Here is a 23,814-nt window from a genome sequence, read left to right on the forward strand (position 1 = left end):
CTCATCCACCCTACCAAGGGGCAGTCATGCCCTCTCCTTTCCTTCGTATTAATTTTTTCCATTCACTGGGTCTGTGCCTCCAGCCCAGCCCTGGAAGTCCCAAGTGAGTAGCAGAAATGTGTGAACTAACGACACATGGCTGACAAGTGGTGGGAACAGAGCCGTGTTATTTATGACTTTTTTCACAGGGGACCTCGAGCACTCAAACTGTCCACCAGTGCCCGAAGCTTCTCTGACAGTGCGACCTGCAGAGAGAGGAAGGGGATATGGGCATCTGGAGCTGGAAAGCAGGGGGCACACAGGACACATAGGGCCGGCCACCCATAGGCCTACCGGATACACTGCAGGGCTCTGCAGCTGCTTATGTGCAGGGCGGAGGAGGCTCAGGGACTGCTGGGCAAAGCGTCTGGACTCATCCAGAGATGGCAGTGGCTCACACAGCTGCGAGGAAGAGGAAGAAAAGATGGAGATACTGGCTTCGGATCAGAGCGCAGCTGAAGTGAAGGCGCAGGTGAGGGCTGCAGCAGTCACCTGTCCCTGTTGCAGGTAGAGTCGCAGCAATGGCTCCACTTGGGCTGGCTTCACAGTGCAGGGCTCCTGGGTCCCCCGAGGCCAAACCCTCAGTTCCTGCCCAGCCTTGGGCGGGGGCTCTTCTGCTAACTGCAGTAGGTCCAGTAGCAAAGACCCTATATAAGAGGCAAGAAACATGTCAAAAAAGGACGGGGGACCTGAAGAAGGATAAATGAAGGAGAGTGGGAAATCACCATCGGGGCCTAGGAACCGGAAGGCAGCCTTGCTCCCTGGCAGTGTTTGCTTCTCAGGGTCCTCTGTCAGCTTGATTCGAGGCTGGCCTCCTACAGACACCAGCTGAAATGACAGGGTGTTTAGATAGCTACTACACCCCTGTCCCCTACTGCCCCCATGGTCTTCCAGACTCCATCCCACCTGGAACCAAACATTGTCTTTACCTTGTAGACACAGCCCATAGAAGGCTGTTTGGGACAAGTGACCACACTGGTGCCAATGCCAATGACATTCACCTCACTGCCCTGTGGGGAGAAGTGACAGTGACACTGAGCCACACTGCCACCTGTAGGGTGCCAGGGCCATCTAGACGATCCACCACCTGTACCTCTTTCACTCTTACCTTCTGGGCTAGCCTCATCAGCTCACTCTCGTCAATGTTGTTGCTGACTGCAATGGGAACAGACTCTAGCCAGGGCATCTGGAATCTGTATGTAATGGATTCCCAGGCAGCAACCCTTAGGCGCTCATGATTTACCGTGTCCTCTTTCCTTGCTCCTTCTGTCTCTATTAGCCATGCCTTTAACCACCTGTGGCTTAGGGGCCCCCTAGTGGTCCTATCCTACTCCTCCCTCCCTTCCAGGGCTTTCTCAATTGCCCCTGAAATAGGTCCATGGTCTCACTATAGGAGAGACCTTTCTTGTCGAGAGTTCCATCTCTCTGGGACTCACTCTCACAGGAAGTTTCTAGCAGGCATGCCATGCCCCTCATGGGAAACTCACTGGGCACCAGCAGTTCGAAAGATGCCACGGATCTCTTTAGCCTGCTGAAGCAGGTCACCGCTGTCCAGCCTCACACCCACTGCTCTGTAGCCAAGCTCCCCCAGTGCCAGGGCTACTGCCAGGAAGTTAGGAAGGCCACTCCTGCATGTAAAACAAGGGGATCAGGGCCTCAGTTGCTCTACTGAGGCCACCCTGATAGAGTGCTCACAGCTCACCTGCGTACACTGTAGGAATCTAGCAGGCCCTGGAAAGCCCGGGGAAAGGCCAGAGCATAGGCCACAAATGCTGCGCGCTCCCCTGGGTGTGGCTCCTGCTCCTCTAGCCCCAAGTAGAGGCACACACGCTTCAGCCACAAATTTACCCTGGCAGGCAGGTCCACTGTGGGGCCCTCACTAGAAGCTGGAGCCAACATCTGTAGAAAGATATCAGTAAAAGATGGTTCTAGAGTTCACTGGAAAGCCCAGGAGTGGCCAGTATGCCACGGCCTCGGGACAAAGGTGACACCATTCCATGCCAGCTTTCTAGTGCAGCCTTAGATCAAGTGCCCAGGGCAGTATCTGCCAGTCTGAATATATAGCAGTGCCCAGTTCACCCTAGGACCCAGCCCACTCCAGCTGGGAAAAGAATTGGTTTTAGGATCTTGTCTTCTAGAGTAAAATGGGCTCAACATGGAAGCACACACTGAGACAGAAACAGAAGGATTGGGAATTCAAGCCCAACCAGTGCTACATGGGACCCTGACACAAAACAAAACAGTACTAACCGGGTCGGGGGGTACCTCACTACCCGAAAATGAAGTGACAAAGGAGTGGGCCAGGGTCCCTGCCACCGGTACACCTCTCAGTTGTCCAGCAAGTGTGTTGCTGCTGCTGTCAAAGCCTGGGTGAGAAGGCAGGTAGGCTTAGGGGACTCAGAATATGATGGAACCTCCCCTTCCCCAACCTATGCCTCTCCCAGGCCTCACCACCCAGGTAGCTGTAAATTGAGGCCGTGAAACCCCCGTCGGGACCCTGAGCTCGCCGCAAACCCATCTCTAGTAGTTTCTTATCCGGCCCTGCAATCAAGCGTAGCCGAGCAGCATTGGTGGCTACGAGGCTGTGGAGAGTAACAAGTCATGAGAACCCAAGTGAGGGTCACAAAGCCACCCCAGTGGGAGGGCTTAGATAACCCCAGCGCTTCTATTGCCTGTACCTCTCAGGGACTCCGCTCACCTAGCGTAGCTGACCAGACACAGCAGTGGAGTCTCTAGCAGCTGTACCAGAAGAAGAGGCCCGGACACCTGCAGAAGCGGCACCTGTGGGGCGAGTGATCAGCTCCACAGTGGAACCTCCTGGGCCACCCCACTCTTCCTAACACACCCAGCTCACAAGGCACTCACACCAGGGAAGGCGAGGGAACCCTCTGGCAGAGCCCGCACGGTCACCCCAGAGCAATCAAGGGCTCGAAGGTGCTCGAAGAACGCAGGGTCAGTGTCTGGGGGTAGTACCGAAGCCAGGAACTGCACATCTGGAGCGACAGAGAACACATGTAGCCTGGGAAAGGACTCTGCCAGGCAAGTAAAAGTCCCCTCAGAGGTCAGGGGCACATTGAGAGGGTACAGGAGATTCGTTCGTGAGGGAGCGGGGATTTTCTTCCAGTCAGAGGAGTACGGTACGGGTGCTGGTCGCGGAACTACCTGCATCCCGCAGACGGAAGGCGCGAAGAAAGCGCATACAGTCCTGCAAGCCAGCGGAAAGGGCGAAGGAGCCTCCGAAAGGGCAGTGGCGGAAGAAGAGCTCGAACTCTGCTGCCTCGCACGCCCGGCCCGCACGCCAGTAGCCCAGCGCCATGGTAGCCTGATAGAGGTCGGTGAGCAGCGGCCGCACCACCATGCGCCCCTCGCTGTCCAGCTCCATCTCCATTCCGCGGGGTACACAGGCTCCCGACTAATGGCGCCCTACTCCACCCCCTACGGCACTGGTCCAGAGAACCAACTCACACGAAAGGAGGGCCTTTCCCGGCAGAAGTGGGCGGAGCGAGCCGCCTAATCTGCTAGTAGTTGCAGGGACTCAAACCAGCAAGATAGGCGACTGGCACACCCCCATCCCAGTCTCCTGGACTCCAACTAGCCGCTTGCCCCTCAGAATGGTTCTTACGTTTTGGAACTCAACTACTGGCACCAAAGGCAAAACAACTTAAAAGGGCGGGAGCGCTTGCGAAGGTTGTACTTTACCCTGGCCTCTTGCCCCTGACCAGGGAGGAGCAATCAGGGCTTCATTACAGCTGCAAGCAGCGTCATGGGAAGCTGAGAGCCCCCTAGAGGTCAGTGCTGCCTTTCAGGTGTGTGGGAACCCAAGCACCAGCATAGGGGAGGTTTGTTCAAGCCAGCAGCCAGGATTGCAGTGAGTCAATGCCCTAGGACAGTTTATGGTAGTAATGTCAACCCCAGCATTAGGAAGGCAGAGGCAGGTGGTTCTCTAAACTGACAAGGATATACAGCAAAATTTATTCTCAAAAAAAAAAAAAAAGTGTAGGTGTTTTTGTACTGCAGGCAGATATGCATGCCCAGAGGCCAGAAGAGGGTATCAGGTATCCAGGAACTGGAGTTACAGCTGGTTTGTAAGTTTCCATGTGGTTGCTGGGAATGAGCCCCATCTTCCAGAATAGTGTTCTTAACTGCGAAGTCATCCTTGCCCAGGTGACAGTTTTTTGTTCAGGTCCCACAGGAAAAGTCTAAAACTTTTGAGGGGGAGGGCTACATTGTTTCCTGGTGACTAGGGGCCATGATGAACAACACTGACAGGAATCAGCCACACTTGGTACACTTTCTCAACTTAGATGTTCGCAGGATTTCACGAGCACTATCGTCCCAATACCACCAATACCCAAGCACTGACAAGGGGTTTTAGGGGAGCGGGCAGACAAAATTCCATACAGTACAGCTGGCTGTCCATATTCTAACCATCCCAGAATATATAAAGAGGATGTATCCCTCCAGAGGTAAGGAGTGTGAAGAGGAGTGTTAGACTGGGTCTAGGTGTACACGGTGACAACAGCAGGGACAGGAGAGACACGGTGGACAAATGTGGACCTAATAGATTGTTTCTGGGACAAGTATGAGCCAGAGCCCACAGAGCGCTGTACACCAAGTAACACAAGAGGCGGAGTGCAGAGTCTCAGTCTTTAATCTCAGCAGGTCCTCACACACATGAAACCACACTCTCTCGGACATTCAGATCTTGTTGAAAGCTGCGATGTCGACACTCTGCACCTGTGGATGGAGACAAAGGGCGCTGCTGCTGCAGGCTGCCGCCTAGGGCAAGTTCATGTTCCACAGTGGATGTGGGGTGGCAGGAGCCAGTGTCCCGGGCCCATCCGGTCTCCCCTACCCCTGTGCCCATGCCCACTTACATGCTCCTCAAATTTGGTGATCTCCTCCTCGAGCAAGTCGGTGCCCACTTTGTCATCCTCCACCACACACTGGATCTGCAGCTTCCGGATGCCATAGCCAACAGGCACAAGCTTGGAGGCCCCCCAAACCAGCCCGTCCAATTGGATGGAACGCACACAAGTCTCTAGCTGGGCCATGTCAGTCTCATCATCCCACTGTGAGAGAATGTGGGGTGGGGGTGGGGGTCTGAGTGAGCCATCTCAGAAACCTCTAGAACACTAGGGGAAGTAACCCATGACCCTCTAAACTACAGGACACACTTTTGTTTCTTTATAGAGCCCTTAGAAACAGTCCCAGGTTTACATGCCTCACTCCACATTTCTGTTCTCATTCAAGATCTTTAAACATCCACCAAGACCCAGGAGGGTGTGTCAGAGGCTGAGCCTATGGGCCGGCCACTCAACACTCCACCTTCCATCTCCAGCTGTAAGGTTCCATTCCTAGCCTCCCAGAGGCCTACACGCCACTCACAGGTTTAACATCCAAAAGGATGGAGGATTTGGCCACCAGTGTGGGCTTCTTGGCCTTCTTCTCTGCGTACTGGCGTAGCCTCTCCTCCCGTAGTCGGGCAGCCTCCTTATCTTCTTCCTCCTCGTCACTGCCGAACAGGTCAATGTCCTTGTCCTCATCGTCCTCTGCTGGTGTGGCTCCTTTCTTGGTTGGGGGCTCCACTTGACGCATAGGAGAGACATGCTGCCACAGAGGGAGGGAGGAAGGCTGAGACTCATCCGGCCTCTAAATTCCAGCTAACTGCCGGAAAGCCAGCCCTCAGGAGACAGCCTCAGATCTCAGACTGCCTGGGACAGTCAGAAGGTAGGGACAGAAGCCAGGACATGTTCAAGGCTCCTTCCCAAGCGGGAAGACTCACTTGGGTCTGTGGGGCCGTGGCTCGGGGAGTAGGTGAACTCTTCTCTAGAGAGCTCAGCCGGGCCTCCAACTTGGAAATGGCCTGCTGCAAATCTTGCACCACTGTGGGCACAAGAGAAACACACCAGTCAGATAGTAGGGGGTGGAGCTGGAGCCCCACCTGTCAGGTGCAAGCCCTCACCGCCTCGAAGGTTCTGGTTCTCCACTTCCAGACTGGTAATCCTCACAATGAGCTCACTGTGGTCTCCACCAGGTCCACTGGAGGCTCCAGGGCCTGAGCTCTGTTAGGGAGGAAGAAGCAGCTGCTCTTAGTCCTTTAGCCTGCTTCTAGGATGCCCTGACAGCCACTCAGAAGCAGAGCCCAGACTGAGTTGAAAGTCAGTCTTAATGGGTACCCTGCGGTACTTGGTGAAGGATGTGCTGGAGAAGCGACCAGAAGGTAAGGGCCCACCAGACACCCTTCCTGCTTAGGGTGAGCAGTGAAGACCTGCTGTCTTCGAGAATTCCTGTACACTGTGACCATCTCAGCCAATCAGAAAGTATAGGACAGGGGAGCCAAACAGAGAGAGCAACAGGACAGGACTTACAGTCCCAGGGGTGGCCTGGCCCAGGGCCTCAGGGGAGTTGGGCAGCATCACCTTGAGCTAGAAACAGGAGGGAAAGCAGTTGAGGGCTAGAAGGAAGGAGTGTGCAGGTGGTGCCAGCACCTGTGACAGCTCCTGAGGTAGCCCCAGAAGGCTCAGGAAGGCAGGCACAGGGCAAGCTCCCCTTGCAGGAAACCTAGGTTTCTGCTGCATGCTCTCAGATGTTAGCTCCATTCACAGGTAGGAAGGTTACATGCAAGTCCTACCTAGCCCAGCAGGCTCTGCTAAGCTGTCCTCTGGGGGGCAGTCAAGCACTCTTAGTATCTGCCAGGCAGAATCTGCTCCACAGAAGAGGCAACAGACAGACAGCAAGCACAGGCCTTTGCCAAACACGAGCTACGTGGGCCTTCACCCTAGTGACTCAGTAAGGCAGCATTTGGGGCTGACAGTAAACATAACCCTGTTTGTTTTGGTTTTTCAAGGGTTTCTCTGTGTAATAATAATAGCCCTGGCTGTCCTGGACTCCTTGTAGATCAGGCTGGCCTTGAACTCAGAGAACTGCCTGCCTTTGCCTCCCCAGTGCTGGGATTAAAGGAGTGTGCTACCATGGCCGCCTATTTTAACTTGGTGTGACAACAGAGCCCTATGGTATGATTTGGAAGAGCGGGAGGTACCTTTAGTTTCCCTGCAAGCAAGGCCACGAAGTTCAAAAGACTAGAATATGTGAATGGAGGCTAGGCTGGAAAGCAAGGGCTATTTCCAAAACACCTGGGGGCTTTCCCACTCTACAGCAGGACTTAAACAACACAAAGGACCTGGCAAGGGACAGACCAGCTGAGGCAAGACAGGAAATAGCTACTGAGCTTGACCCAGCTTTTCTTTTGGGGGGAGGGGGGGGGCTGAACTCAATGTGCCTGGCCAAGTGCACAAATCTTTTACCCCAAACCACGGGGATCACGAGTTTGGACTTGGGAATGGTAGGATGAGAACAGAAGTCAGGTAGGACCAAGAAGGGGTCAGGTGTTTGTGCGCAGCCTTTTAAAAAGGCTATGCACTTTTTGACTACCTATAGAATAGTGCCCTAGAAATGGCTGTACTCTCCAAAGCTTAGCATGTTAGTTCACACAGTAAGGCAGATTTAATAGGTGAACTAAGGCCCTCGACCAGTAATTCTCAACCTGTAGGTCTTAACCCCTTTATGGGGTTGAACAACTACGACCGTTAGAAAACAAAGATTTACATTAGATTCATAACAGTAGTAAAATTACAGTTATGAAGTAGCGATGAAACCAGTGTTACAGCTGGGAGAAGTCACCAGGCCGTGATAAACTGTGTTAAAGGTCGCAGCGTTAGGAAGGCTGAGTTCCAGATGCTCTGTGCACAGCAGCAGGAACCAGACAAAGGGAGGCAGGGACGATCAGACAGGTACCAAAGATGGAGCGGATTTCTTCCAGACTTCTGAAGGACCCCGTGGACGGGCACCTTGGTCCTGCTCTACAAGATGCCTTTGAAGATCTGACCCCCCAGAACTGTAAGATGGCAGATTTGTGTCAGTTTAAGTTCACTAGCTGTGTGGGGTGCTGCTGGGACAAATTCCTAAAGATGTGAAGAAGAAAGAGGGCAGTGGGCACAGACCTTCCAAGGCAGAAAGCACCGTAGGGAGTTTAGTCCCTCTGTCTCCAGGACATGAGATCTTCAACTGAGATTTTTTTCTTTCCTCTCAAAACACCTTCTACAGTGCAGACCTCAAACGTGTGGCGGTCCTCTAGCCTTAGCTTTCCCCAGGGCTGTGACTGTAACCTGGCCAGGAAGCTGATATTTCTACATGTGGAAGGTGGAGTATGCTTTCTTTTTACTACTTAGGGGAGAAAGAAGAGAAACTCAGGGGGGAAAAACTGGAGCAGAAAGAAGCCAGGGCCAGATGGCTGGGGGAGATTCTTTAATATATGTAGTTCCTCATAGAGTGCAAAGAAAAAGATAAAAGTCAGGAGAGCGAAATGTGGAGGGCAGCAATGGCTGCCTTGGGAAGAGTGGAAGGTCAGAGAGCAGGTATATCATAGATGAATTTCCATAGTCATCTTGACAAAAGCCAAGAAATGAGATGGGACCAAAACCACCCAGAGACATCTCCTGCGATGGCACAGATTGCTGTGACAAAGTATACCTTCAGGGTTTTTGAAATGTTACTAGCAAAAACACCACTAATTTAGACCCCCCCCCCAAAAAAAGGGGAGTCAAGATGAAATATTAAAACAAAAAAATCCCCACATTTTCTTAAAGACTAAAGATCTCTTTTACAAGCAGGAAGGTTGTTAAAATCCCAACCTAAACTGTGCTATTTGGTGAAAACTGTCTCCCAGTGGCCAAATGAACCACAAAGGAGCCATTCAGGAGGCCTGGCTGGATGCTGAAGCTGTCTGGAATCCCCTCCACATTTCTCTTTCTTGAGTGGGAGTGAGTGCCTGCTGCCTATGAACCTGCTGAATAGCATACTTTCAAAAACGGACAGTTCAGAAGACAAAACAAGAACCTGAACTTGATTCAGTCCCAAGAATCCTTGTGATGGCGGGATGTAGGAAGGCCACAGGGGTAAGGAGAGGCTGACAGGGTGAGGTGCCAAGGGACATGCACTGGCCCAAGAAACGCAAACAGGCAGATGCTCGGAGCCTCGGAAGCCTCCACTGGTCTTTGGCCCCATTTCAACTTCCAACCTTCAGGATCATTTTGATGATAAATTTGCAGTTTTAAACAGTAAGGTTGTGGGAACCCATTAGAGAGCCATCAGAAAGGCTGTTCCAGTACACATAACCCTCTCCAGACAGAGCGAGGTCCAGACTTCTTTGGAGTAAGGGAGTCAGAGCAGGTCTGCCTGCTATCTGAAGGGCGCAGCTTCATCAAGGAGTCCAGATGGAGCATATCTGGCCTTGCAGGCCACAGGGTCCCTCCCTAGGACTTAGTCTAAGATGATGCTGACTAGCATACCGAACCAAATAATTATCCTCTTTCCATGAAGGGCCCCACCTAATCAAGAGGAATAGAGTGGTTTAAGGGATAGGAGGCACAAGCTACTTCAGCAAGCGAGCAAGCAAGCAGGAAGGAACAGACTTCCAAGGCATGTGGCAACAATTCACACCCTGCAGAATGACACTGATTAGCCCAGGCAGCCCCCGGCAGGCACTGACGAACTAAGAGTGAGCTCCACTATGCATGAGAGAGACACATGGAAAAGTCGAGAAAGCAAGATCATTTTCCATGACAGTGTGGGCACGGAGGCTTCAGCACTCATATCCCAAGGGCACAGCATCACACCTTGTGCCCTAACTTGCTCCAAAGGCCAAAATAGTCAGCAGTACTAAAGGTTTTTGTTGTTGCTTTTTTAAAGGGGGAAAAAAAAAACCTCAAAAAACCAATCAGACATGCTGTTTGGCCGAGCACGAGCCCATGAGTACGTGGGCCGCGGGTACTCACTCCAGCCAAGGATTTCTGGATGTTCTCTCTGGCTCTTGCAATGTCTCGGAGGATCACGCTGGCACCATTCTCCTGCAGACAGTGCAGAAAGAACCAGGCTTTTTTGTTTTGGTTTTTAAAAAAAAATTTTTTTTTAAACACATACACCAAAAAAAAAAAAAAAAGCCCCACACAGAAAAACAAAAGCCCCAAGAACCCTCAACTCAAAAAGCAAGATCGCAATATAAAGAAGAGGAGTGTATTACACAGAACGAAAGCTCCCAAGACAGTGACAAGCACAAGGTGATGGAGGCCAGGGCCACACACCACCCTGAGACAACCTGTTGCTTGCTGCCCCCAGGTGGCACAGGTGTTAGATCAGGAGCTAGCAGCAGAAGCGCCCCAGGAGCCACTTGGCCCTAACATGTCTCTAGCCCACCCCGTTCCGAGTATAGTCCTTACCTGGCGGGAGCCGGAGGTCACAGGCCCGTTCATCTGCTCATAGAATCTCCTTTCTGCATCATCATATTTAAACTTGTCAAACCAGATCTTCTCATGCGCTAGAAAGTTTGTAGCCATTTTTCTGCTGAGATGGGAAAGAGTGGCTAGGTCAGCATGGCTAGGGTCAACCTCTGGCTTCACCTTCCCCACAGGCTCCAGGCCTCCCCAGCCCGAACACTCTTAACAGGTCAGACGTCAAGAATCAGGCAACTCAGAGGCTATCACATACTGGGTCAGCTCGGTCCATCAACTACCTTGCTGCTGCCAATGACCACAAACAGTTCTCAATTCAACACCGAGCCCCTTCCACACACAGAGTCAACAGCCCTTCTGTCAACAAAGTGGGCTCCCATCCCAGGGCCTGGGTGAAGGGTGATCCCGTCCTCCAGGCCCTGAGTTTTCTAACCATCCAATCAGCAGCTGAAGCACAAAAGCAGCTCAGCGGGAACCAGCCATACCCACCCTTTAGCCAATCAGATTTGTAAATGAGCAAGCCCACTTTGTTCCCTAAAGTCATTTTCCATAAAAATGTTATCCCAGTACGCAGCAGTTTGTCATTCTCTTTCTGTTTTAAGTACTTTTAGTACTGTTTTGATAAAGATGGTTAAAAGAAAAAAAAAAAATCAAGGATACAATAAAAGCTCTGTGAATACCAAGACAAGAGTCCAGCTCACTGCGCTTCTGCTCACAATGCCCCACCATGCAGCTCCTAACCCCAGTATGGGAGCTAGGGTATGCAAATGTCCCCAGAGCCCACCCCATCTCACTCTGCCAATTTTCTGTGTGGAAGGCCTCAGGCCACCACCAGCCCATCCTAAGTGTCTTAAATAATAATACAGGCCTGACACTGGTTCCCTTCCCCAGGCCCAGGACACATGGATGAACACAGGGTGGGTAGGTGATAGACAGGACATAGAGATAGATCCCCAGAGTGGTGCTACTTCTCAAGAGACCTGGGACCCTCGACTTCCTTGTCTAACCACTTCTGTCCCTTCTGTGTTTATTCATTATACCTATCTGCCTAAGAGACCACCTCCCATGGCCATATAGTTAGTCACTCCTTGGCCTTCAGAAACTAATCTTAGGATTCCACCTGTGTTGGAGCCAAGAGCCCTTGGAGGCCGGTAGCTAGGCAGGGTTCTTTCCCCATAGGGAGGCCCAAAGGACAAGCACCCTTCAGAGGCTGCCAGATCAGACATGAGCTCTTGGATCTAACGCCCACCTTACCTCAATGGGCATATATACCTTGGCTATGAGTATCAAGACCTATCAGGGACCAGAGACCCAGCTACAGGATTTCCTACTTGCCCTGCAGTTAATGTCTTCTGTGCCCTTTGTCCCCTTTCCCCACCAACACAATTCAGAACTCCATAACTTTCAAGGACAGAGCACTAATGATACCCACGCTAACCCTACACAGAGGAGTATGAGGGACCCCAGTCTAGAGACAGCTGTCTCTATTTTGTAGCCTAAGTCAAACCCAACACCTGCAGCCGTATTTTTCCTACTTGGGTCTCAGGCTGGACATGGATGGGCCAGAACGGGGTGTGGGTCGGTGAGCCAGGGAGGCAGCTTCTAGGCGCCAGGCTATGCGCAGGGCCTCAACGGCATGGTGGCGGCACTCAGCGCTGTCGTAGGTAGGCTTGCTGAGCCAGGGGGCCTCTGCGTCCTTGTGTAGGAAGTACCAGTAGGGAAAAGCAGGAGGAGCCTCCCCGTTGGCCCGTTTTGACCCAGCTCTCTTGTTTCCTACGTTATTGCAGCTCCGATGGTCTCTGCGGCCCCTCCGGGTACCCTCTGCCTGACTGGCTCGCTCCTGCAGGCGCACTTTCCCTGGGGGATGACCATCAAACAGGGCCTCATAGAAGCCCCTCTCAGCGGCATCGTACCGGGGCTTCTCCAGCCATACCTCCCGCACCAGTGCCTGCAGGCTGCCCAGAGGAGGCTGGCCATTGGCTGGTGGGCAAGGCTGGCAGGCCAAGGCCAGGTCAGGAGTGACAGCCTGCTGGCCTGTGTCAGGAGTCCCCTGCCTATGGCTCCCCTCTGCAGCCAGCAGCAAGGACTGAGACCACTCCACAAAAGCCCGCTCGGCTTGATCAAAGCAAGACTTGTTGACCCAGATCCCCCAGGTTACATGGTGGCATGCCACATGGCTTCCATGTGTACAGGGCCCCCGAGGGGCCAGAGCAGGCGGCTGGGCTGCCTGGGCAGCTACATCTGCCAGCCTCTGACGGTAGGAGCTTTCTGCCTGGTCGAAGAGTGGCTTGTCTAACCATACGTGGTCAGCCGAGAGGCCCACAAGGGCCAGGTCTGCCTGGCCCAGCCAACTTTTCGGGGAGCGCTTCCTCTTTTTCTGTATCGGCTTCTTGCACTCGTGGCTCTTCCCGGGATCACTCCTGCTGCTGGTGTTTGGGGCCTCTGCCTCCTCAGTGTCCTCTGTGTCCTCCTGGCTGGGCCCGTTCACAGCTGGCACTTCGTCCAGGAGCTGCTGGACAGAGGCGGAGGCAGTGGCGGCGGCAGTGGCGGCGGCGGCGACGACTTGTGTGGCCTCCTGCTCGTGGAAGCGCCGCTCGGCTCCCTCATACTTGTGCCTGTCCTCCCAGACGGTCTCCAGTGCACAAGAGGCCTTCCCACTCCTCATCTTCGGGCGCAGCATTAAAAAGCAAGCACAAGAAGGCAGTTGCAACACAGTAGAGGCACCCGCCTCCCTTGCCCGCCTCAGTAGAGCAGGCAAAGGTGGGCAGGGGGGCCTGGGGAAAGGAAAGGGCAAGCCACCAATGGGCCTTCACCAGATGACATGCAAGGGCACAAAAGTCAAATCCACACAAGGGACACCTTGGTGAGTCAAAAGCAGGATATAAATATATGCACACATCCACACCTTAGTACTATAAATCTTGTCTATGCTATCCAATAAGCCCAATAGCTTCAGAAAGGGATCTAAACACCTCCAAACTCACCTCCAGCTAGGGTGCCAAATAAAACAAACAGCTGTACTCATTAACAATGGACTTTAATAAAAATAATCAGTAGAGGTGTTTTGCAGCTTTGCTTCTTTGTTTTAGTACAAACACATCCTATGAGATGTTCTATGCTCACTTATAGCAAGAGATTACTCATGGCTTATGTGAAATCAAACTTAGCCTGGCTGTGCTTGGCACACTGTGGAGCCTGGCACCTCCTTGAGGTGGCTGATGTTTCTAGTTCACTGACAACGATTTGTAACTGCCTGGGTGGATGGAGTACCAGCAAGTAGGGCATCCTGGGAAGTCACCTGCACCTACCTTGGCCACACAACTATCCTACACAGACCAGTGTGCCCTTCCAGAGGCAAAGAGTCTGAGAAAAGGGGCTGTATATCAACAGCAGAGACTGCATGCCTGTCACCACCCACCACCAGAGATCCTCCATCAAACTGAAGGTGACACTACTTCAGCAGGCGGCCATCAGACTACAACTCTGGATCCATCAGAACCGAAGGGTCATCACGGGACCCTCAGTATCAGGACACTATCTCACTTGCTACTGTAACCAGTGAACAAGACTCTTGCCTCAGGACCCTCAGCTTCCTCCCTAGACATGGTGTTACCTCAAGGGCTACACGCCTTTCTGCTCCCTCAGCAGGGTGCGGCTCTGAAGCACACAGCAGCAGTCATGTAGGCAGGACTTGCCTCTGCTACTCCTGAAGCCAGATATGGCTCCACAAAAAGGACAGGCTCCAGGCTCTACCAGCCAGCCCGGAAGGCTGCAGGTAAGAACTCTCAGAGCTGCCTTGCCCTACAAGGGTAACCCTATCAAGATGCTTGTAGTCTGGACTCATCTAACGTTTGAGGACTAAGGGTACAGGTGCTGCTCTAATGCCTCTTCTGTGGGTCTGTGGTAACAGACCCAGGCCATCTGCTGGGCATCCACGAGGTGACGATACATCACTGTCTAGGGCCTTTCCCTAATACACCCGACAAAGCACGTGACTGGAAGAGTGTCGGCTATCTAAACCTCACCCATGTGGAGGACCTCAGAAAACTCTTCTTGTCTTACCCGGAAGCCTACCTCTAAGTGAGAGCTAAAGTTCTTAGTGCAATCCACCCAAGCTCTCTCACTGTGAGGAGCAGAGACCAGGAGCCAGAGGCCCAATGTAGAGAGGTCTCTAGGCCACCCCCTCACTTACCAAGGCCAAGTAGCAGGGGCAGGGGCAGGGGCAGGGGCTGAGAGGGAATTCCAGGAGGCAGAGCATTTCATTGTGACATCACCCGCTGTCACCAAGGGGCACTATATGCCATCACAGCAGGACATGACCGGCCCAGTTCCTGAGGCTGCTGTTCTCATGGAGTACTTATTGCAGGTCTTGGTTTATCCTCACTCCCTTCAGCAATGCCCACTAACCTGTCCCCTCCCCCCCAGCGTATGACTAGGAACCCTCCTGAAGCTGTTTCCAATGCTCCCCACCCAACCCCACTACAGGGCAGGACAGGGTCACAGAAACTAGGAACTTCCTCAGGCCACAGCTTCTCCATAGGGCAGAGAGGGTTATATGCTGACCTGCTTGGTGCCAGGGCCACAGAGCTACCTACTTGCCACTAGAACAAGCTAACCACTCCACTGCCCTGTTCCAGCGAGCTCAACTCTGCACAGGTATGCCTCTCTCTGGCAAGGCGATGGCTGGGGGGCTCCTTGGCTCAGGTGAAGGGAGATACAGGGTGCTATGTGGGCGTACTTACTTTTGCTTTGGCCTCCTAGGACAGCATGAAGGAAAAGCAGCAAGGTTAGAGCGGTGGGAAAGGCCACCCATGCCAAGACAGCAGCTTGGGCAGCCTTTTAGAAACTGCTTGTCTAGATGGCATGGCAACACAAGATAAAATGGTAGTATCTATCACCACCAAATCCCAGGAGGCTGCCTAAGCCCTCAAACTTGAGAGGCAGCACTCTTCCATTAGCCCTTGATATGTAGCTCTCAGGTTCCTATTATCTAAGAGACAAGCAGAAACCACCATGGAAGCTGCCTGCTCCCACCCTCTTCTAAGCTCCCACCTGCATCAAGGTGAGCTAGCACCTACAGGTGCTCCCTTAGCTGTGAAAGAAACCCAGCCTCTCTCCTTCACTGACAGGGCTTTGGGACCATGTGCTCCAGGTCCACACAGCTCCAAGCTGTGGGTCTCTGCTGCCACCAGGAACCAACACTGAATGATACCACCTCTGTGTTGGGGACATAGAGACCAAGCAGATAGGGGTGCCGTCCTAAGACATTGGTTGTAGTAAGTACAAGCAGCAAAGGCTCCCAAGGGAGACAAAGTCTCCCTTCCCCAGCCTGCTTCCCCACAGGTGCACAACAGGCTGAGAACTTAGCCAGTTTGCACCCAGACTTTGGCATACCTGAACTCCATTGCTTCCCTGGAGGACACACACACACACACACACACACACGCACACACGCGCCCGCAAGCTGTCCAGGAAAAACCAGCCTGGAAACAAGTAGCAGTGAGTGTCTCAAACCCGCACAGGGCAAGCTTGTCTGTCCCCACATCCCTACACAGGGTTGGCCGCCTTCTTCCTGAGGCTTTAATCTAGGCAATAGCAGGAACATGCTGAAGAGACTGAAGTACCAGAGAAAGCAAGCTTCCAGACAAGCAGGCTCTGCCCTGCTCCCAGTCATAGGCTATAGGATATAGGACCTAAGGACCTGGTCAGCTATCAAGTTCATGCCTGAGCTCTGGGGGCACTGCATGCAGACAGCTCAAGTGTCAGACAAGGCCTGATGGGTCTTAGGTCCTGAGATAACAACAGAGCCAGGCATGGCTATGTAGCCCAGCACCCAGACCTAGCTTCCTCCACTCACAAGAAGCTTGTACTAGCTAGCTGCAGCCTCTCAGGGCTGAGCTACCACTTCTCTGTAAAGAAGCGCACATGTGTTCCGGGCTCTCATAACTCCTACCAATCTGGGCCAGGCAGCAGCCTCTGCCAAGGGTACTTCTGGCTTGGGAACTGGACCCTGAGGAAGATGAGAAAGGCTATGTCACAGCTGTGCCCCATCTCAGTAGCAAACACCTTGAGGGTTCCACATGCTGGGAATAAAAGTCCACAGAAAAGCTGGCTTTCTGAGCCCTAAGCCCATACCTTTCTGTCCTCTGGACATTCGGAGGTAGCATGTCACCCCCTCAGTCTTGACAGTGATGAGCTCCCAGTACTGTCTGTCCTCCACAGGATTAGAAATGTGCAAGGTGGGTAGGGAACAGGTCTGTCAGAAAAGTTCAACTTGTATCCCTTCACGCTTATAGCCACATCCTCTGGGCTCACCTGGCCTGAGTCTGTGAACAGATGCTGCCCATGGGGGCTTTTTCTGTGTCTGGTATTCAAAGGGGGCAGCTGGTAGCACTTGGAATGTGAGGACTCACGAGCTTTTCAGTCACAACAGCCACGCAGTGTGACTCTCCCACTGCAGCTTATGTTGGCACAGGAGTGGTGTCTTGGTCTTTTTTTCCCATGGGTTAGTAGATTCTCATCTCCAAGCTCCCACCCTGCTTCTCTGCCTCTGGGATATCCCAGTCCTACTCAGAAACACTGGCCTGAGCTGTCTGCCCACTTTGAGACCCAGAGGCTAATGCTGTCACTCCAGTCTAAACCCACCCAGCCCCAATCTCCTTACCCCCAAATGCTATTGTTTGTTGGCTCTATTTCTGTTCCAGCAGACGGTACCTTGACCTGACACACAGGTCTTGGGACTCTGCTAGACGACTTGCTTTCTCAGCTCTTCCTTTACACCTGATAATATCTGGACCATACCTTGGGGGCATTGGTTGTGTGTCATCTTAGACACAGGAAGGAGAATGAAAACTCTGATTGGTAGAACCACCCAAGTCTGCTGAGTCAAGTGATGTGTGGAACTGGAGACCAAAGCACGTTCCAGCACCCGGATTTCACATGTTTCAATGACTCCAACATTCAATAGGCACACAGCATCTTAGACCCCTGGCTCAGAAGAAATGTTTAATGCCAGCATCTCCTACCTGCATCCCCCAAGTGTCACTCTTGCTATCAAGCCCTCTCAAGCACTTTTGCCTCATCTGTACTATGCCACGGAGCCTCACCTATCCAAAAGATAAGCCCGGAGGACGACCCTGCAGCAGCCTTCTCCTGAGAGGGCAGAAAGCCATGCAGAGCAAATCCCAGGCAACCAAGTCTAAATGGCTCCCTCTGCCAACTCTCCAACTGTTTGCTGAGTTCTCCTCCCACAGTCCGAGAGAAGGTTCATGATGTACTGGCCATCACAGAGCCTGGGAAGGGGACTCCTTGTCCCTTTGACTTCTTCCTCTTGACTCTGTTGCCCCACGGGATTGGCTTAGGGGGCACTCGGTAGTCCTGTCACATCCATCCTTTGCTTCATCCATGAGAATCCGCCTGAGATAAGACCCAGTTATCCATCCCCGAGTGACAGGGCCAATTCAGAAGCATCCTTGGGAGTAGCATCCCAACATTATAGCTTCACCAAGTTCTTTTTGCTGCAGGGTAGCCGTTCACTCTAGAAAACCATGATGCCCGGAGAGAGTGCTCATGTATTAGAAAAGGGGCGACCGTACCCTTCAACGCCCCTTTCCAAAGAAAGCTGCCCAGATCACCTTATTCAAATCAGTAAGTAGAGCTAGTCCTGTTACTTTTGAGCAAATCGACACCACCACGCCCTTTTTTCTACCCTGTGTTCGTGGACCGTACGAGTTCCACCAGTCAGCACCCGAAGCAACCTCCCTCTATGCCTAGAGTTAGGTACGCCCTTGGTGCTTAACCGCAAAGACCTAGGGCGTTAGCAAGAGCTGGGCCCCCAAAATTCCGGAGCCAGCCCGACCGCAGGCAACCGTGTCACTCAAGGCCGTGCCGTGCTGGGATGTGCGGAGCCACCGCGCAGCCAGCCTGAAGCAGCGCTCCGGAATCTGGCAACCATGTGGCCAGCGGCCCGCCTCCACACAGGCCCAGACGCCCGCCCGCAGCCCGCACTGTCCCACGGGAGGCAACCCTAACGGCGCGGGGCCCGGGCACTCCAGGCCTCCGCCGCACGTGCGCTCCTTGAGGCGGGGCCCCCGGTACTCACACGCCAGCCAAGGACGCAGCAACCAAAACCTGGAACTGCGAGCTCAGGACTGCAAAGGAGAGGGAGGGCGCCCGCGCAGCTCCCGGAAAACGCAGCGGCATAGACCACGAAAGGCACGGCGGGGGGTCCAACCCTGGGCACGCGCTGTCTTGCCCTCAGAGCGTGCATCACGATGCATGCAGGAACCACCATGGTAGAAGCAAAGGAAGAGCTACCTTGAGAGCCGCGCTTCACCTCAAGAGTTGTCGCTAGGAGCGGAGAACCGGATCTCCCAACACGCCGAACCCCTCCTCAGCTCGAAGAGTGGATCCGTCCGACGAGGGCGGGACGTAATGAAGCTGATGTGCGCACGCGCTAGTGACGCGCCCAAGGCCAGACTGTGCGCAGGCGCCACGAGGCGAAGTGGGCGGGCCTTGCGGGCCGGGGCAGGCAAGGCTGGCGAGACAAAAGGGAGGGACCCGGGCAGCCCCGCCCCCGAGCCCCGCCCCGAGCGGCCCGCGCGGGGTGTCAGGCTCGCTTTCCCGGGTGGTCCCTGGCGCCGACGCCATGTACCCCGCGAGCCCTCCGGCCGGCCCAGCCCTGCACCCGGTCCCGCATCGCGCTCGTCTTCCCCAGCCACGGTGCCTTGCTGAGCCGCCGCGATCGCCGGCGCCCGGCCCGGGTTCCACGGCGCGCCCGCCGCCGCCCCCAGCGCCCGGGCCGCGGCCCCGGGTGGCCGTGAAGATGACTTTCCGCAAGGCCTACTCAATCAAAGACAAGCTGCAAGCCATCGAGCGCGTCAAGGGCGGTGAGCGGCAGGCCAGCGTGTGCCGCGACTTCGGCGTGCCAGGCGGCACTCTGCGCGGCTGGCTCAAGGACGAGCCCAAGCTGCGCTGGTTTTTGGACCAGCTGGGTGGAGAAGTGGGCACGCAGCGCAAGAAGATGCGTCTGGCCAACGAGGAGGAGATCGACCGCGCCGTCTACTCGTGGTTCCTCACCTTGCGCCAGCACGGTGTGCCGCTATCCGGGCCAGTTATCCAAGCGCAGGCTGAGGCCTTTGCTCGCCAGATCTACGGCCCCGAGTGTACCTTCAAGGCTAGCCACGGCTGGTTCTGGCGCTGGCAGAAGCGCCATGGCATCTCTAGCCAGCGCATCTATGGTGAGGCTGAGTCCCCGGTCGCAGGCCCCGCGCCTGTCAAAGAGGAGCCGGCGCAGTCACCAGGCGCAGTTCTCGTACCTGACGGCGCGCCAGCCACTCTACCCCACTCCGAGGGCGGCTATGGCGACGAGCAGATCTACAATGCTAACGTTACTGGTCTCTATTGGAGGTTACTTCCGGAGCAGGCCTCAACTCCGGGCACTGGGGACTCCAAAGAGCCTGGTGGGTGCAGCCGACGCTGGCGCAGTGACCGAGTGACAGTACTGCTGGCCGCCAACCTGACGGGCAGCCACAAGCTGAAACCACTAGTCATCGGGCAGCTACCGGACCCACCCAGCCTGCGTCACCACAACCAGGACAAGTTCCCGGCCTCCTACCGCTACAGTCCGGATGCCTGGCTCAGTCGCCCGCTTCTTCGGGGCTGGTTCTTCGAGGAATTTGTCCCTGGCGTCAAGCGCTACCTGCGCCGAAGCTGCCTGCAACAGAAGGCTGTGCTGCTGGTGGCCCATCCACCCTGTCCGAGTTGGGCCACTAGCATGCCTCCCCTGGAGGAGAGCGAGGAGACTCCCAGGCAGTGCCAGCCTGAGCTCCTTGGGTCCCCAGAGGAACTTCAAACACCTGATGGTGCAGTTCGAGTGCTCTTCTTATCCAAGGGCACCAGCCGAGCACACATCCCTGCACCGTTGGAGCACGGCGTGGTGGCAGCCTTCAAGCATTTGTACAAACGCGAGCTCCTGCGGCTTGCTGTGTCTTGTGCCAGTGGCTCCCCTCTGGACTTCATGAGAAGCTTCGTTCTCAAGGACATGCTGTACCTGGCTGGCCTCTCTTGGGACTTGGTCCAGGCAGGCAGCATAGAGCGCTGCTGGCTGCTGGGTCTGCGAGCAGCCTTTGAGCCTGGGCAGCAGCCAGCTCACCAGGTAGAGGAGACTGCCGAACACAGCAGGGTGCTCAGTGACCTCACACATCTGGCAGCTCTGGCTTACAAGCGCCTGGCACCTGAAGAGGTGGCCCAGTGGCTACACCTGGATGATGATGGAGGCCTTCCGGAAGGCTGCAGAGAAGAGGTGGCCCCCGCTGCTCCTCCATCCCCAGCTAGCCTGCCCTCTAGCATCGGGGCTGGAGAGGAGGAGGAGGAGGCCACCGAACAAGGAGGAGTGTTGGTACCTACTGCTGGGGAAGCTGTCTGGGGACTAGAGACAGCTCTGAGGTGGCTAGAGAGCCAGGATCCCAGAGAAGTGGGGCCGCTGAGGCTTGTGCAGCTACGTTCTCTCATTACCATGGCACGGAGGCTTGGGGGTATTGGGCCCTCAGCTGTAACTTCTGATGATGGTGTGTGACTACCTTGGCCCAGTGGTCTTTTTCCTGCCTCACTGGGAGAGAGGGGGCACATACAGTCTGCCATCTTCCACCTTTTCTCCCCGGTAGTCCACTGTATGGGTCCGGGGATGCAAGCCCAGCCCAGTTTGGAGGAGTTCTATAAGTAAAGGATGTACTGCCCCAATCCACAGGGTCTGGGGAAGTGGCTATGTTCTTCCCTGGGTAGGCACATGTGGGCACATAAGCACAGCCCCTACTGGAGAACAGTTGACTGTACTTCCACTCTGGCCCCTATGGGGCTCACACACACACACACACACCTACCTGCCTCCGAGTGCACTGCCTGAGGCTGCTGCTGTTTCATCTGCTTCCCTGGTGCTACCTGGTCTCATCTCAGTGGGGAAGCATTTGGTTCTTGGTTTTGTTTTAAAAACATTAAACCTGTTTGGAAAGATGCTCTTCCTGGGGAACCCATGAGTGCTGACTGACAGGGTGAGGTGGTCTCTGGGGCTCTCTTGCCCTTGCTCTGATAACTCAGGTCCTTATGGTGCTGGATCAAAGCCCAGGCTAGGCTCCATCCAGTCCCTGGTGAGCCCGGTGCCTGGTGAGGTTTTGGATGCAGCAGAGAGTATAGCAAATTCTGTTCTACTTGGATTTTTAGTCCCTCCCACTCCCCAGCCCCCTTTAAGTACTCCATTCTGGATAGGTCTTCTATTCATGAGGTTAGCAAGTGTTTGGATCAATGGGCAGGACAAACCACAAAGCACTTTGTTTAGCTCCAGGGCAGTCTGATCTACCTGGAAACATGCCCTAGCCTTTGCAACCATCTGGGAACTCTGCAGTGCCTTAGAGTCAACCTCTAGCCCCATGGGCTCTTCCTGCACCAGCCTTCTCCAGGAACTATGGCTGGATAGCCCAGGTTGAAGGAGAAAAGGCTCAAAGGAATGTCCACATTTTGTATCTGCTGCTCTGCCCAGCTGTGGATTCAGATGACTGCTGGCCGTCTGGAGCTAAGGCACCTGCGTCTTAAGGAGGGGCACTGTGTCTTTGCAGGAATTCCATCCAGAGCCTTTGTCCCGGTCCTCCTTGTCTTTATGTCTCCTACTCTGAGCCTTGCAAACATGAAGTGGAGAAGGGATGTAACAGCTTGGCAATGGGCAAAGCCTTGAGTGACGTATCCAAAAGTGATTTCCACCTAGGCCCAAGAATATAGTTCCTTGGAGCCACGACTACATCCCAGTCAAAAATCTGCATAAATATCAAAAGCTGAGGGAAAGCATAGAGCAACAGAACTGGAGCTCAGGTAGCAGGCTCCATCTATGCACACTAAGGACCATCTGACCACCTAAGTACCCAGCCTCCCCAAAGATGACCTAGAAAACCTTGGGCAATCGTGGCTGGTGGGGGTCTCCAGCACTAGCTACTTGGCTGGGTTTTCAAAAGTCTAATGTGTTTATACCAGCAGCCTCCATATCAGCCAGATACCCAGGTTAGGAACTACCATCCAGCTTTGACAGACCTGCTTTCAAATCTGCAGAGAGCCAGATCTGGGCCTTGGAGGTACACTCAAGGCTGGGTAGCTTCTAGTAGCTGCTCTTCAGCCTAGGTTACATGTACTGTTCTTTTGAAGAGGTTCCGATCTGGCCTGGGCTCAGGTAGACTGGAGTTGGCAGAGACTAGGGCTCAGGAGTAAGACCCCTCTCACCAGCCTCTCTAAAAGCCCCTTTTACTTGGGCCCAGGAGGTTATGACCTCATATTGCTGCTGCCTTATAAACAAGCAAGTACGGCCTGGCTGAGTGACAGGGTTCCTGTCAGGTTTGTGTTCGTGTACTACCATTAACGGGGCTAGGGAGATGCCCATGAGGCTCAAAGGTGTCATCTCAGGCTAGGGATGTAGTGCAGTGGTAGGATGTCTGCCTAGGATGCCAAAGGCCCTAGGTTCAAACAACTGCACTGTAAAAAGAAGAGAAAAGTACACTTAGAAACATTCTGGTGTTCTTTACATGCTCTAGGCGGGGGTTCAGATAGCTGCGTCCTGGTTGTGGAGGAGGCTACTTTGCCCAGGTTGTCCAGCAGGGAGTCCTATAGCTCTGAGGCTTACAGTGCCGAACAGCCCAGTGCACAGAGGCCTCAGCCCCCATGGCAGTTCACCTTTCTGTACTCAGTATCTGATGGAGCTTCACAGGGCTCATGGCCCCCCCAGGAGAGAACCTTACACTCTCACTGTATATGTATTTATGTATGTATGTATATATATATATATATATATATATATATATATATATACACTCACCCATTGGTGGTGTACCGCGCTCCCTGTGGGCAGGCACTGAGCTGCATGAACTAATGAGGTTGAAACTGTAGTTCCCTTCTTCAGCAGCCATTGCCACCTGCTGTGTACCAGGCCTCACTCAGGAATCCCAGTTCACTTGCCCCCAGAGCTCGGCCTGTTCCCCAAAGTGTGGTGATCCTTTGGCTTGGGAAGTACAGGCAGCCTTTTCTGCTAGGTTCTACCTTGGATTCATAAACAGACTGTCTGGAGAAAGCACCCAGCCCAGAAAGATGGGGAGTGTGGGTTTGTTGGTGCCACCAGCAGTGGGACACTGAGCCCTTTACACTACCTAGTTAGGATTGCCTGTGGGAAGCCCAGCCGTGACCTGGCCCACAACTTAGCCTCTTCTGAATGCATCCACAAGAGCATCTTGACGCCAGCAGCTGTCCTCCAGAGGCTTGTGGGCTTCCTGTCCTATTGTAGGGCCCTCTCTCTGCCACTCAGCCCTGCTCACAGCTGAATTCACCTGGCCCGTGTAATAAAGGTGAAACAGGTTGACGTCATTAGCTACCCTGTTTTAGTCTTATTTTTGTCACTGGGTCTAATGCTTGCATCTGGAACACTCCATAGGATGGGGGTTGGAGGAGTGCATTAAAG

The 23,814-nt window shown here is 54.0% G+C and overlaps 3 protein-coding genes across 22 annotated transcripts; 1 reads left to right on the forward strand and 2 right to left on the reverse strand.

Annotated features, from left to right (window-relative positions):
* Positions 1-147: 147 nt before the first annotated feature.
* Naprt (nicotinate phosphoribosyltransferase) lies at positions 148-3,666 on the reverse strand. 2 transcript variants are annotated; one of them, XM_030248481.1, is made up of 13 exons: positions 3,505-3,573; positions 2,905-3,032; positions 2,738-2,820; positions 2,491-2,621; positions 2,290-2,405; positions 1,742-1,938; positions 1,527-1,667; positions 1,148-1,232; positions 969-1,049; positions 765-867; positions 532-686; positions 334-441; positions 148-245 (listed from the first exon to the last, which is right to left on the reverse strand). In XM_030248481.1, the coding sequence occupies exons 4-13, from the start codon at positions 2,555-2,557 to the stop codon at positions 183-185; spliced, it is 1,116 nt and encodes a 371-aa protein (XP_030104341.1). In that variant the 5' UTR covers positions 2,558-2,621; positions 2,738-2,820; positions 2,905-3,032; positions 3,505-3,573; the 3' UTR covers positions 148-182. The 2 variants fall into 2 exon arrangements, with proteins under 2 accessions (XP_030104341.1, NP_766195.2); NM_172607.3 differs by having other exon boundaries at positions 149-245; positions 3,202-3,666.
* A 314-nt stretch (positions 3,667-3,980) lies between these two features.
* On the reverse strand, positions 3,981-18,969 carry Eef1d (eukaryotic translation elongation factor 1 delta (guanine nucleotide exchange protein)). Of its 19 annotated transcripts, none has more exons than XM_006521267.4 (11): positions 18,645-18,761; positions 15,071-15,085; positions 11,864-12,993; positions 10,317-10,440; positions 9,876-9,947; positions 6,411-6,467; positions 6,005-6,104; positions 5,825-5,925; positions 5,428-5,649; positions 4,917-5,111; positions 4,673-4,776 (listed from the first exon to the last, which is right to left on the reverse strand). In XM_006521267.4, exons 3-11 carry the CDS (start codon positions 12,991-12,993, stop codon positions 4,738-4,740), a joined length of 2,040 nt encoding a protein of 679 aa, XP_006521330.1. In that variant the 5' UTR covers positions 15,071-15,085; positions 18,645-18,761; the 3' UTR covers positions 4,673-4,737. The 19 variants fall into 19 exon arrangements, with proteins under 19 accessions (NP_083939.1, NP_001272358.1, NP_001272363.1 ...); XM_006521261.4 differs by lacking the exon at positions 18,645-18,761 and adding an exon at positions 18,430-18,526; XM_006521262.4 differs by lacking the exon at positions 18,645-18,761 and adding an exon at positions 18,430-18,523 and having other exon boundaries at positions 10,317-10,437.
* Positions 18,920-23,720, forward strand: Tigd5 (tigger transposable element derived 5). The gene has a single exon (NM_178646.4). The coding sequence runs from the start codon at positions 18,976-18,978 to the stop codon at positions 20,902-20,904; it is 1,929 nt and encodes a 642-aa protein (NP_848761.2). The 5' UTR covers positions 18,920-18,975; the 3' UTR covers positions 20,905-23,720.
* The last annotated feature ends 94 nt before the right edge of the window (positions 23,721-23,814 follow it).

Source organism: Mus musculus, chromosome 15 (genome assembly GCF_000001635.26).
Source record: "Mus musculus strain C57BL/6J chromosome 15, GRCm38.p6 C57BL/6J".
NCBI classification, from domain to species: Eukaryota; Metazoa; Chordata; class Mammalia; order Rodentia; family Muridae; genus Mus; species Mus musculus.

Coding starts and splice junctions, on each gene's coding strand:
- Tigd5 (NM_178646.4), top strand. CDS start 18,976: ATGTACCCCGCGAGCCCTCCGGCCGGCCCAGCCCTGCACCCGGTCCCG.
- Naprt (NM_172607.3), bottom strand. CDS start 3,427: ATGGAGATGGAGCTGGACAGCGAGGGGCGCATGGTGGTGCGGCCGCTG. Junction 2,622..2,737: donor TGTCTGGTCAGCTACGCTAG/GTGAGCGGAGTC, acceptor TACTCTCCACAG/CCTCGTAGCCACCAATGCTG. Junction 442..531: donor TCTACCTGCAACAGGGACAG/GTGACTGCTGCA, acceptor TCTTCCTCGCAG/CTGTGTGAGCCACTGCCATC.
- Eef1d (XM_006521267.4), bottom strand. CDS start 12,993: ATGAGGAGTGGGAAGGCCTCTTGTGCACTGGAGACCGTCTGGGAGGAC. Junction 5,650..5,824: donor CCACGGCCCCACAGACCCAA/GTGAGTCTTCCC, acceptor CCTCTGTGGCAG/CATGTCTCTCCTATGCGTCA. Junction 4,777..4,916: donor TCACCAAATTTGAGGAGCAT/GTAAGTGGGCAT, acceptor CTCCATCCACAG/GTGCAGAGTGTCGACATCGC.